The sequence below is a fragment of the Sardina pilchardus genome, chromosome 5, assembly GCF_963854185.1.
Source record: "Sardina pilchardus chromosome 5, fSarPil1.1, whole genome shotgun sequence".
Classification (NCBI taxonomy): Eukaryota; Metazoa; Chordata; class Actinopteri; order Clupeiformes; family Clupeidae; genus Sardina; species Sardina pilchardus.
Window position 1 is genome coordinate 35,961,610 of NC_084998.1, and position 11,954 is coordinate 35,973,563.

Here is an 11,954-nt window from a genome sequence, read left to right on the forward strand (position 1 = left end):
CCTAAATGAGACCCACCCTAGATTATGCTATCGCTCATAAATTATGTGGAAGTAATCAGTTTTGTTTTTTTTTTTTTAAATATAGGCGGTCTTGTGCATCTCCACGTGCATCTCCACGTTTCCTGACTGGCCAACACCATTCCAAAACACTGAGAATCTGCACAGATCTATTCTGAGCTGAAAGCTTAGTTTTACAAACTCACCACATAACTGCTATCGTAGGATCACTTAACTTAATACCCCGAGCTAAGGCTTTGTGTAGCCTCGATTTTGTAGCCTTGATATGTCTAACTTGCTGAGTAGGATACCCCCTCCTTCCATTGTTCCATGGTCTAGTTCAGGGGTCTTCAACCGGGGGTCCGCGACCCCTAGGGGGTCCGCGGAGGTACTGCAGGGGGTCCGCGAAAATATTTCGTATAAGCATTTTTTTTCTCTTCCAAAAAATAAAACTTGTCATTCTTTTGACATAATGTTCAGAAGAAAATAGCTTCATATTCGTTTTTAAATAACACATTGTAGGCTACACATGAATCATGATGCATGTGATCATCCCTGTGTAACATTTTGCTAACTTATGCCAAAGCACATTCATAAATGTGAATTGTGGATCGTTTTTTAACTCCCCGGGGGAAAGCTCCACGTCAGACACGACTGATGGAGAGGTTCGGATGATCCACCTTCAGAGGATGCCAACACGGCTTCCATGAATAGCCAGAAACGCAGACGAGAGACTCGTAAATACTTGATCCAACTCAAATGCTAAATTATTTGAGTTGGATCAACACTTTTCCCCCGTGCGTTTTAGTTAAATAGCTTCGTTTTCAGCGGCATCTGACCATAAGCAAACTCATTCTTTGGACCGGGAGATAAATTACCTTTTGATTCAACTGTTTGATTCGTTTGCTCATTGTCGGGACTGATGGACCCTGAACTTTGCGGGGTAGCCTATTTGTTCTTTGTGATGTTTTGCTTTGTATTTTTTTTTTATGAGAGTCTGCGGTCGTTGCGCGTCAAGCTGTTCTGCGCGAATTCATTCATCCAACGTTCTCCGCGATTTCAATGGCTACCATCACAATAAAACGATAATCTCACGTGTTTATCCTTCTGTAAGACAAAGTTGTATTTACACAAGAGTAGGAGGCTTTCTGTCTGTATCAGTTTGAGCTAATGAAGCTTTGCCTGATTTTAGCTGAATATATCCACCTTAGTTAACCTGTGACATTCATTCTATTATAGGCCGAATTTATGCAACACTATGTAAAGAAATATCAGAAACGAGTTGTTTAAAGCAGTCGTTACCCCCTGTTAATAATAACATCTGTTTAGAATGTGTGCGTTCGTGTGTGTGTGCGCGCGCGCGTGCGCGTGCATGCAGGCCTAGGCACTCATGACTGACAGTCTAAAAATGATAGGCAGGATTTGAGGTGGGCCAGGTGTGGGGGTCCGTGCTCAGTCTCTCTCACAGCCAAGGGGTCCTTGAGCTGAAAAAGGTTGAAGACCCCTGGTCTTGGTCTTCTTAAATTCATGTGCCCACTTGGCACTTTTGGCAGTGGCCAGAGGTCATCATATAGGTACCCTGACTGTGATGCACCATGTGTTCACCTTTTTAGCACTTTGAGCTACAATAACTTGTCTGTTGGAGCAGATCAGAGCACACACACCAGCTTTTGCTTCCCACATGCATGAGCCTTGCCCACCCATGGCCAGTTCACCATTTTTCCTCCCTTCCTCACTCTTGATACTGACTTCTGCATCCGGGAACACTCCACAGGAGCTGCTGTTTTGGAGATACATTGACCCATCTACACATCACAATTTGGTCCTTGTCAAAGTTGCTCAAATCCTTACGTTTGCCATTTTTCCTGCATCTAACACCTCTACTTTGAAGAGAGCATTTTCACTGAACATTATCTCACCCACTGATGGTCATAATAAGGACATAATATTCATTCACCTGCCGGTAGCCAGTTATGGCTGTAGTATTACAGAACAAATATAATGTGTGCAGTGTGTGTGTGTACGTGTGAGTGAGTGAGTGAGTATACTGACAGAATAACAAATCTATTAACCTTCTTTCCCCTTGTATTCTCTAGACCAGTAGCATAGTCAACACGCTGTCAGTTTAGGCAAACGAAATTGATAATGTAATCCAGATTTCACTTCAAAATCAGAGTAGCTCCCGTTGATAGGCCTCGTTATTAACTGCAGAACTGCCGCCGACAACTGCAGAAAACACGGAGCAGTCCGCTTGAAGGATCGTAGATGTGGTAGGCGCTACCAGCTTTGGATGCAACTTCGTGGTTATGCTATACTTCACTAAAAAAAATATCACATCACCGGTGAACCATCAAAGAGAACTAGTCGCACTTTCCATGACAGGATGTAACGCTTTCGTCAAGGAGATCAATGCAATTTGTTAAAACGACTGCAATGAACTAAAATATGCTACACCATTTGAAACCATGATACACAAAATGTAGCCTGTTAAAACCAGACAGTAAAAAAAAAAAAACTGCTGATGTTTGACTGATTGACCACTAGCTCCTTGATACAGACAACGCAGACTATGCTAATTTATTAATCGCACACATTACACTTAACATTGAGCGACAACAGTTGTTGCTCTGAGCTCTTTACAACATGATCGTAACACCTAACAAGATCACCTGCAATACTATTCTAATGTTTTGTGACGGTAGCTTCACTTACCTCAAACAGCTGGGCTGCTGCAGCCATTGTGTTAAATCGTGTAGCAAAGATCCTTAGCCTATCAAATCCCGAAAATATACCTGCTGTCTGAAAACGGTTCGAATATTTTTGGCCAAGGTTGGCCAACCTACTAATGTTAAAGACTCCTAATCCCTGCTAAATGTATGTATATGCCAACATGGGATAAGGATAAAACCCAAGTAGCCTAGCTATATTGCTTCCTGTATTCCGGCGTAGCAGTTCTTCTTTTTTAGTTCCGTGGAGCTAGCAAGTAGTGTGAAACTAGCGACAGTAAAGAAAGTTCCAATATGGCCGCCATTCGCCAATCCTTCAAAATAAAAGTCAGAACATATTCATTGCTTTTTCAATTCATGAGGACGAAAATGATTCATTTAAAACTGTATTGTGTCACAAAGTTATAAAATAATGAAATAAGACATAAATCGCTACAGGGCTCACCACGAAAAAGTACTATAGGAATCTTATAGTATTTTGGGACTAAATATTGTAGGTAGGACAGAACAAAACAGAGGTCCGTGATGTTCTGTAATACCTCTATAATATCCTCTTGCCGCTATTGTATTTCTATAGCAATCTTGTAGTACTTCTGTAGTATGTCCCAATTTACTATAGTATCCCTATAGGATTCCTATAAGATTCCTACAATATTTAGTCCCAAAATACTATAAGATTCCTATAGTACTTTTTCGTATATGGGTCCGAGTGCGCACGGGGACCCAGGTTCGAGTCCGGCCTGTGGTAATTTCCTGATCCCACCCCATCTCTCTCTCCCACTCATTTCCTGTCTCACCCTTCACTGTCCTATACAAATAAAAGCAAAAAGCCCCAAAAATATACTTAATAAATAAATAAACGAATAAGACATAAATCGAAAAAACATCTTAGAATGCTATTTAGAATGCATGTTTGAATGTACCTTATTGCCTAGTGTTGAATAAAAACTGTGTGGCTGATAAAACAATAAAGTTGTGCAGATATTTATACCAATTTGCCTTCGTGAGTACCAGGCTAACTCACACAGGCCATTGAGTAACTAAATATACTGCGTAGGCCTATATTTCTATATTAATTTATACACTGCACTAGATTTCTTTTCCTGCCTATGCACCATCTGTCTATACATCGCATTGCACTTCTCTGCTTTTTGCACAACTTATTAGGCTCACTCGAAATGTCAAGTCGGCTGCAGACGCATGCAGTCGAATGCAAACAGAAATGAAGACGTCTGCAGTCTATTAGGCCTACGCAACTCTTGCCAATAGGCGTGTTCAAGTTCAACTCCAAATGACCTCTTGCAGCAGCGAGAGCTGCCGGTGGCAGCAGGGGAGGGGATACAAACGCTGCTATGAAGTTGTACACTCTCTACTTCCCGTAGTGTAGACTTGGCTTGACTTGACCATGTGACGAATCACGAGGCACGGACCCGCACGGACCCTTGTGGATATGAGGAGGCATCTAAACACCTGCACATACATCAGGGATGTAAAAGCCAATTAGGGCAAAGACCTGACGTCATGAAGGCAGGGTCTAGGCTCCGCTGCGCTCCGCAGTACCTCCAGAGCGGCTGCTCCGCAGCTGCCTGGCCACGCCTTGCTCCCGCGATAAGTTGAGGCCATGTGATACCGACTGCCGAGTCGAAAACACACCCATCTAGACCATCGTGGACAGATTTTTAACCACGTGCATCTTGTGCTGCGCAGTTTTTGTGCTGCGCAGCCATCTTGAACGCGCCTTTTTAAAGCATGCAACCGGCTGGATCCCGCCCCATGACGTCAGTTCAAGGACATGATTGGGCCGTTTGGAAAGAATCTCCCCATGACGATTATGACAGGGGTCTCGTTCTGCCTCCTTACCAAAGATTCTAAAGCGGAGCAAGATGGATCAGCTAACATTTTAGGATCAGCACTGTAGCCAGCGTCTGGGACGACACCTGAGCTTGTCAAAAGTGATCCATCTTGCTCTGTTCTGGAATCTTTGCTCCTTACGTTAGAATGTACTAAAATGAACAGATATCGAAGGGATACTTTCTTATTTGTGATTTCTGGAACAGTAGTAGGCTAGCCTACTGAAAACGTTTTGATATTCTGCTATTTTATGCTGTTGGTTACGTATACATGTAACAGAGGTCGTCTCTCCCCTCCCTCGATCACTCGATCACTCGTAAAAGAATGGACGCCACAACTGGATATCACTTTTGTCGCTTTATTGCTCTGGGCTGGAGTGTAAAGCAAGACAAAACAAAGAAAGACAGTCAGAAAGGAGCGAGCCAGTCGCGTCACAGCTCCTCTGCCTCAGGACAGTAGCAAAAGAGCGCGCGCTATATTTTAAACAACACACACTGACGCAATAACAATATAATGAAATATGGCATACCTGGAGTGTAAAGCAAGACAAAACAAAGAAAGACAGTCAGAAAGGAGTGAGCCAGTCGCGTCACAGCTCCTGCCACCCAAACAGGTAAACCACATTTACAGTCAATACACACTCGGTAGCTGTAAGCTAACTAGCTATGCCACTACACCTGCAGCCACGCTAAGACACTGCAGCATTACTCACGCACGTAACATGTGCATTCTGTAACGAGTTATAATATAAAATCCAGGGATTAAAACACCTTTACTCTGGTATAAGGTACGCAACACCAGAAAACAGTCTCATGTGTTAAGTGCATAATGCAATGCAAAGTAACATAGCATAAACAAATTACATAATGCATTGTATGCAAAACTCCACGTACCTCTGCCTCAGGACAGTAGCAAAAGAGGCAGAGGAGGGGGCTACATTACATGTTAAAGGGGTCCCAAGCACGGGAATCAGTTCCTGCCACACCCATGCCACACCCCCTGCTACCTACTCTACCATGGGAAACTGCAAAGTGGCACAGAACATGTAGGACCGAGTGGGGAAATTCAGAGAAGCATAATTATACCTGCTACATACACAAGGAAAACACTTGATATTTAATTAATGTGCTACAATGCAGGCCTGTTAACTGTATGACAACAGTGGTTTATTTAAACTACATCATATCAATTTATTTTGTCCGTCATCATGCTCATTTTAATGAGTAATCTTGAAAGTTAGTGCATTTAATGAACCCAAAATCCCACGATATCTCTCGCGAGGTCTCACGGAGTCACGGCAATCACCTTAGGCAAATTTGCAGAATCGTGTTCGGGACCATCTGCATCTAAAACTTTTGCCCCTCCAGACTCAAGCTCACGTTGGCGTATGCAGCCAGCCGAAGTCAGCCGTATCTGAACTCAAATGCAGCTACTGTTTTCACAGCCACACAATTTGTTCAACTGTGTGTGTCAAAGTAAAGCTTAGTATGTGACTCGGTACACACTTAGTATGGCCTGGAACCTATAAAGGCGAATTTGGTATACATATCTATGTATATTCTGAAAGTACAGCTCATGAGGATTCCATTTAACCCCCTTTTATGCACAACTTATTGTTTTCACAGCCACACAATTGGAAGTTCAACAGTGTATGTCAATGGCAGGCCTATAATGTGACTCTGTACACACTTAGTATGGCTTGGTACCCACAAAGGCGAATTTGGTATAAACATCTACAGTGTATATGTTATACTATAACATATATAACATATATGTTATATATGTTACATATGCACAACTTCTTGTTTTCACAGCCACACAATTTGAAGTTCAGCAATGTGTGTCAATGGCAGGCCTATTATGTGACTCGGTACAGAGTTAGTATGGCCTGGTACCTACAAAGGCGAATTTGGTATAAACATCTAGATATTTTCTGAAAGAAGGCCTTATAAGGATTCCATTTTACCCCCCATTTACATATGCACAACTTTTTGTTTTCACAGCCACACAATTTGAAGTTCAGCAGTGTATGTAAATATGTGACTTGGTACAGAGTTAGTATGGCCTGGTACTCACAAAGGCAAATTTCAGCCACACAGTTTTAACACAAGGCAATAAGGTAGATAAGGTACATTAAAAATACATTCTAAATAGCATTCTAAGGTGTATTTTCGATTTAAATGTCTTATTTAATTGTTTTCTAACTTTGCATTCCTTTTGGTAACGCAATACAGTTTTAAATGAGTAGTTTTTGTCCTCATTAATTGAAAAAGCAGTGAATAATGTTCTAACGTCACATGGTGGAGGATGTCTGACGCGAGTGGAGGAAGTGTCGCAGAGGCGGTTGGTGGCAGCTGGACTGGGAATGGTCAGGAGTTTTGCGAAGGGAAGTGATGTTGTACTTGTAAGGGGAGTCATTTCTGGGATACCATTAAGTACTGTGGTGTAGGGGTGCTGTTGCTTCCATTTCTTCCCTTTCTGGCCCCTGCTGTATCTCTTTGGCTTTGGTGTAATTCGCCGGACATGGTTGTGACTGAAGAGTCAGAGGTGGGACTGGTCATAGTCAATCTTTGTGTTTGAGATATTCTTTTCAAGCGGAGATGTTGAATTCATATTGAATATTGTCCTACTCTTTATAGTATTGTCAGAGTTAATGAACAAAAGGATTATGTTTTGGAACTCTACACAACTTGCATGCAACAGACATGATATTAGTCTAGCCGAGGTTCCCAGATGCTGTGATTTCCTTCTCACATCACTGAATTCACCATTAACTATTCACATGAACAGTTTATGATGTTGTATATGGTATCATTGTAATCCTTGACCATCAAAACATAGGGGTAGACATCACCTTTTCTGTGTTACCATGTTTGGTTCAGGAGATATGAGGCAAAATACATCATTCGTTAATGGCGGAAAGTAAAATGGCCGCCACAGCCGCCACGAGGCGTTTTCGCGATGGCTCCATCTCTAAAAATGTTCAGGGCCCCAAACTGTACAAGTGTACCAAGTTTCATGCTTTTATGAAAAAGTGAACGATTTTTTCACATATCACCTGGACTAAAGGGAATCAGTAGATGATATCAAGGGAAGCATAGCCAATGTCAAGGTAAAGGAAGCAAAGCGTTTGAAAACGAAACGTGATGGGAGTTATAACTGATAGCCTTTCAATTGTGCTAACATTTGATGAAGTTAAACTTCCTGAAAGGGTATTCATAGGATACATGAGTTATGAAGTCAGGATGTAGGCCTATATTCCACCACCTCTCAGGTGCTTTAAGTGCCAAAAGTTTGGACATGTAGCTGCAGTGTGTAAGGGGAAACAAAGATGCAGTAAGTGTAGCGGAGAGCATGAATATGGGCAGTGTGGTAAGGATGCAAAGTTAAAGTGTAGTAATTGTGGGGGGGAACACAGCTCAGCATACAGGGGATGTGAAGTGAGTAAGAGAATGCAGGAAGTGCAGCGGCTTAAAATGGCTCAAGGTATATCATACGCAGAAGCAACAAAGACTGTTAGAAGGACAGTGGCAAGTCCAGACACAGTTGTTAAAGAGGGGAGACAGTGCACAAAGTGTGATACAATTAAAGAGGAAACATTGATAGTGTCTAAGAGTAATTTTGTGTTGTTCATGGCTGAGGTGGTCAATTGCTCAGCACAGACTACAAGTCGAACAGAAAGAATCAAAATTATAGTCAAGTCTGCTGAGAAGTTTTTGGGTGCTAAAGATTTGATGTGGGAATCAGTGAGGGATACTTTAAATGAAGAGGTACAACAATCTCAAGCATGGGGTGGTACAGGATAATGGTTTTGATTATATTGCAATGGAATGCGAGGAGCTTAATAGCGAATGGACAGGAATTTAAGAGTTATGTTGAGAATCTGTGTGTAAAGCCTAATGTTATTTGTATACAGGAAACTTGGTTGATTCCCAATTTGGATTTCATTATTAAAGGATATACCTCAGTAAGGAGAGATAGGGAAAATGGTAAAGGTGGGGGAGTCATAACATTTATTCAAAAAGGTATCCAATGTAGGGAAATTAAAAGAGGGAAAGAGCTAGAATACACTGTGATAGAGGTCTGGTCAAATGAAGGTAATATAGAAATAATACATTTCTATAACCCATGTAAGCAATTAGAATTAGGCCAGTTGTCAGACATTTGGAAGGATACCAAAGGGAGAGTGGTGTGGTGACTTTAATGCACATAGTACATTATGGGGGGAAAGGAATGATGCCAATGGGGATGTACTTTTAGATTTTATGGATGAGGAAGACTTAGTATGTCTAAACGATGGTTCAGGTACTAGAATGGATGTGGTTAGGGGGGACAGAATCAGCAATAGACCTCACAATAACTACAATGGCATTAGCAGACAAGTGTGACTGGGAGGTTATGAAGGATAATGCTATAGGTAGTGATCATTTCCCTATAAAGATTCAAATAGGATTGGAAGTTGCAGTTGAGCAAGAAGTCAAAAATGAGAGATGGGTTCTAGAGAAAGCTGATTGTGATAAGTTTAGAGAGATAAGTGATGAATTACTGTCAGTAATAGACACACAGAAAGATATTGAGTATTTATGCAGAAATATCAGTGCTCGCATAATCAGTGCTGCAACATTATCCATCCCTAAATCTAAACCCAAGAAGCTAAGTAAAATAGTTCCATGGTGGTCTAATGAATGTAAAAAAGCAGTAAAAGTTAGGAACAAGCCGTTTAGAGTGTTGAAAAGAACGCACAACTTCCATAACCTAATTGAATTTAAGAAAGCTCAAGCAGTTGTAAGGAAAACTATAAGGGAAGCTACAGTAAGAGGGGTTGCTGGAGAAGGTTCTGTGACTCTATAGGATGAACTACACCAATACAGAAAGTTTGGGGCATGATAAAGAAAATGAAAGGATGTGGAAAGGAATATGGGTATCCTGGATTGGTGGATGGTCAAAACATTATCACTAGTAGTGCTGGCAAAGCAGAGATAATAGCAAAAACTTTAAGTAAAGTACATAGTAATGAAAATCTTATTCAACAGGAAAAGAGAGCAAGAGCAGAAACAGTAGGAGAGTATCAACAGGACTGTGAGAATGAAGAGGTGATAGGAGGTGTGATGGATGAGATGTTAACAATAGCTGAATTAAATAATGCACTAAGAAAATTGGGTAAATCATCTTCAGGGGGGGATGGCCTTTGCTATTTAATGTTAGAGAATTTAACTGATAAAGGAAAGGAAGTGTTATTGTGTCTCTATAATAAAGTCTGGATTGAGGGAATAATTCCAAGAGCATGGAAGGAATCTATAATTATCCCCATTAAAAAACCTGGGAAAGATCCTCAGATCCCTAGCAATTATAGGCCAATAGCACTCACATCTCAAATAGGGAAGACAATGGAGAGAATAATAAACGACAGGCTGGTATACAGTTGAGACTAATGGGTTGTTACAAAATTATCAAAGTGGTTTTAGAAGGGGCAGAAGCACCATGGATCCTTTAGTCTATCTAGAGGATGTCATAAGGCGAGCTCAAGTAAATAAGGAGTCAGTTGTGGCTGTCTTCTTTGACACTGAGAAAGCGTATGACATGATGTGGAAGGAAGGCCTGTTGATTAAGTTAAATCATATGGGAATCAAGGGAAGAGTCTTTACATGGGTTAAGGAGTTCTTGTCAAATAGAACAATAATGGTGAAGATAAATGGGGTAACAAGTGGAAAGTACCAAACTGAAAATGGAATCCCACAAGGGAGTATCATCAGTCCTTTATTGTTCTCCATAATGATAAATGGGATTTTTAAGGATGTGGAGAATCTTGTGGAGGTAGCATTATTTGCAGATGATGGTGCGTTATGGAAAAGAGGGAGGAATGTGGAATTTGTGGTGAGCAAGATACAACAAGCTGTGAATGCTGTGGGTAAATGGTCCATTAAATGGGGTTTTAGGATATCAATAGATAAAACAAAAATAATGTTCTTTTCAAGAAAGAAAATATCTAAGGATCTAAGAGTGGAATTAGTTGGTAAAGAACTGGAAAGAGTTGAATCTTTTAAATATCTGGGTATATGGCTTGACCAAAGGTTAACATGGGCACTGCATATACAAAAGGTCATTGATAAATGCAAGAGAGTGTTAAATGCAATGAGATGTCTGTGTGGGGTGGATTGGGGAGCAAGCAGACCTGCTCTAAGAACTATTTATACAGGGTTGATCAGATCGGTACTAGATTATGGAAGCATAGTATATGGATCTGCAGCCAAAACTTTACTGGGTAAATTGGATGTAATCCAAAATCAGGCACTAAGGTTATGTTGTGGGGCGGTCAAAACTACACCAGTGTCAGCTATCCAGGTGGAAATGGGAGAAATGCCTCTTCACCTCAGAAGAGATCAGTTAGCTATTGTATATTGGGCAAACCTGAGGGGTCATAGTGATGACCACATGAGTCGTTCAGTTTTGAAGCAATGTCAAGAGCGTGGTAATGGTCAAGTCAGGAGTTTTGGGTGGGGGATCAGTAATAAAGTCTCTGAGATGGGGTTTAATGAAATTGAAGTCCCACTGTACCTTTCCCAGCTGAGCCTCCATGGGTTTTTAAAGAAGTGTCCACTGACTTGGGGTTGCTAGAAGAGAAGCAAGAAAATGACTTGGACAAATATAGGGTGCATAGCTATTTAATGGAGAGGTACATAGAGTGTGTTGTTTTGTATACAGATGCATCTAAACAATCTGACAGAGGAATGGGGGTTGCCTATGTCATCCCAAGTTTAAAAAGAGAATCTGGGAGAAGGATTAGTGATGATTTAGCAGTTTTCACAGCAGAGTTGATTGCTGTGTTGTTAGCTCTGGTATGGGTGGAAGTCAATAGGCCAAGCAAGGCAGTAATTGCTTCAGACTCCAGTTCAGCCTTAATGAGTGTAAAAAATTGCCAATCAAATTCAAGGCAGGACATTGTACTAGATATAGTACAACTGGTTAACAATCTGCTGAAATCAGGGACAGAGGTGACACTGGTATGGGTACCAGCTCATATAGGAGTTGCAGGCAATGAATCAGCAGATAAATGTGCAAAGAAGGCTGCTGGAAAATCCATCATTGATATAGAGGTGGATTATAGCAAAGCAGACCTTAAAAGTATGGTTAAAAACAAAATGAAAGAAAAATGGCAAGCGTTATGAGACAGTGGGAAGACTGGAAGACAATTTTATAACATCCAGAGCAATGTGGGAAAGAGCAGAGACACGAATAGGAGCAAGCAGGAGGAGGATGTGTTTTCAAGAATGAGGTATGGGCACACAAGATTAAATAGTTCTTTGTTTTTTAATGAAAAAGCATGCTGATGGCAAGTGTGAAGTCTGTGGGAGTCCAGAGTCCATAGAGCATGTGTTTCTT

At 41.1% G+C, this 11,954-nt stretch overlaps 1 protein-coding gene across 1 annotated transcript in view; it reads right to left on the minus strand.

The window, feature by feature from the left end:
- Positions 1–2,964, minus strand: part of exoc5 (exocyst complex component 5) — an 83,976-nt gene extending 81,012 nt beyond the window's left edge. Inside the window, exon 1 of the mRNA XM_062537384.1 lies at positions 2,710–2,964. Within this exon, the coding sequence (XP_062393368.1) occupies positions 2,710–2,736 (27 nt within the window). The 5' untranslated portion in view covers positions 2,737–2,964. The remainder of the gene's footprint in view (positions 1–2,709) is intronic.
- Positions 2,965–11,954: the final 8,990 nt, after the last annotated feature.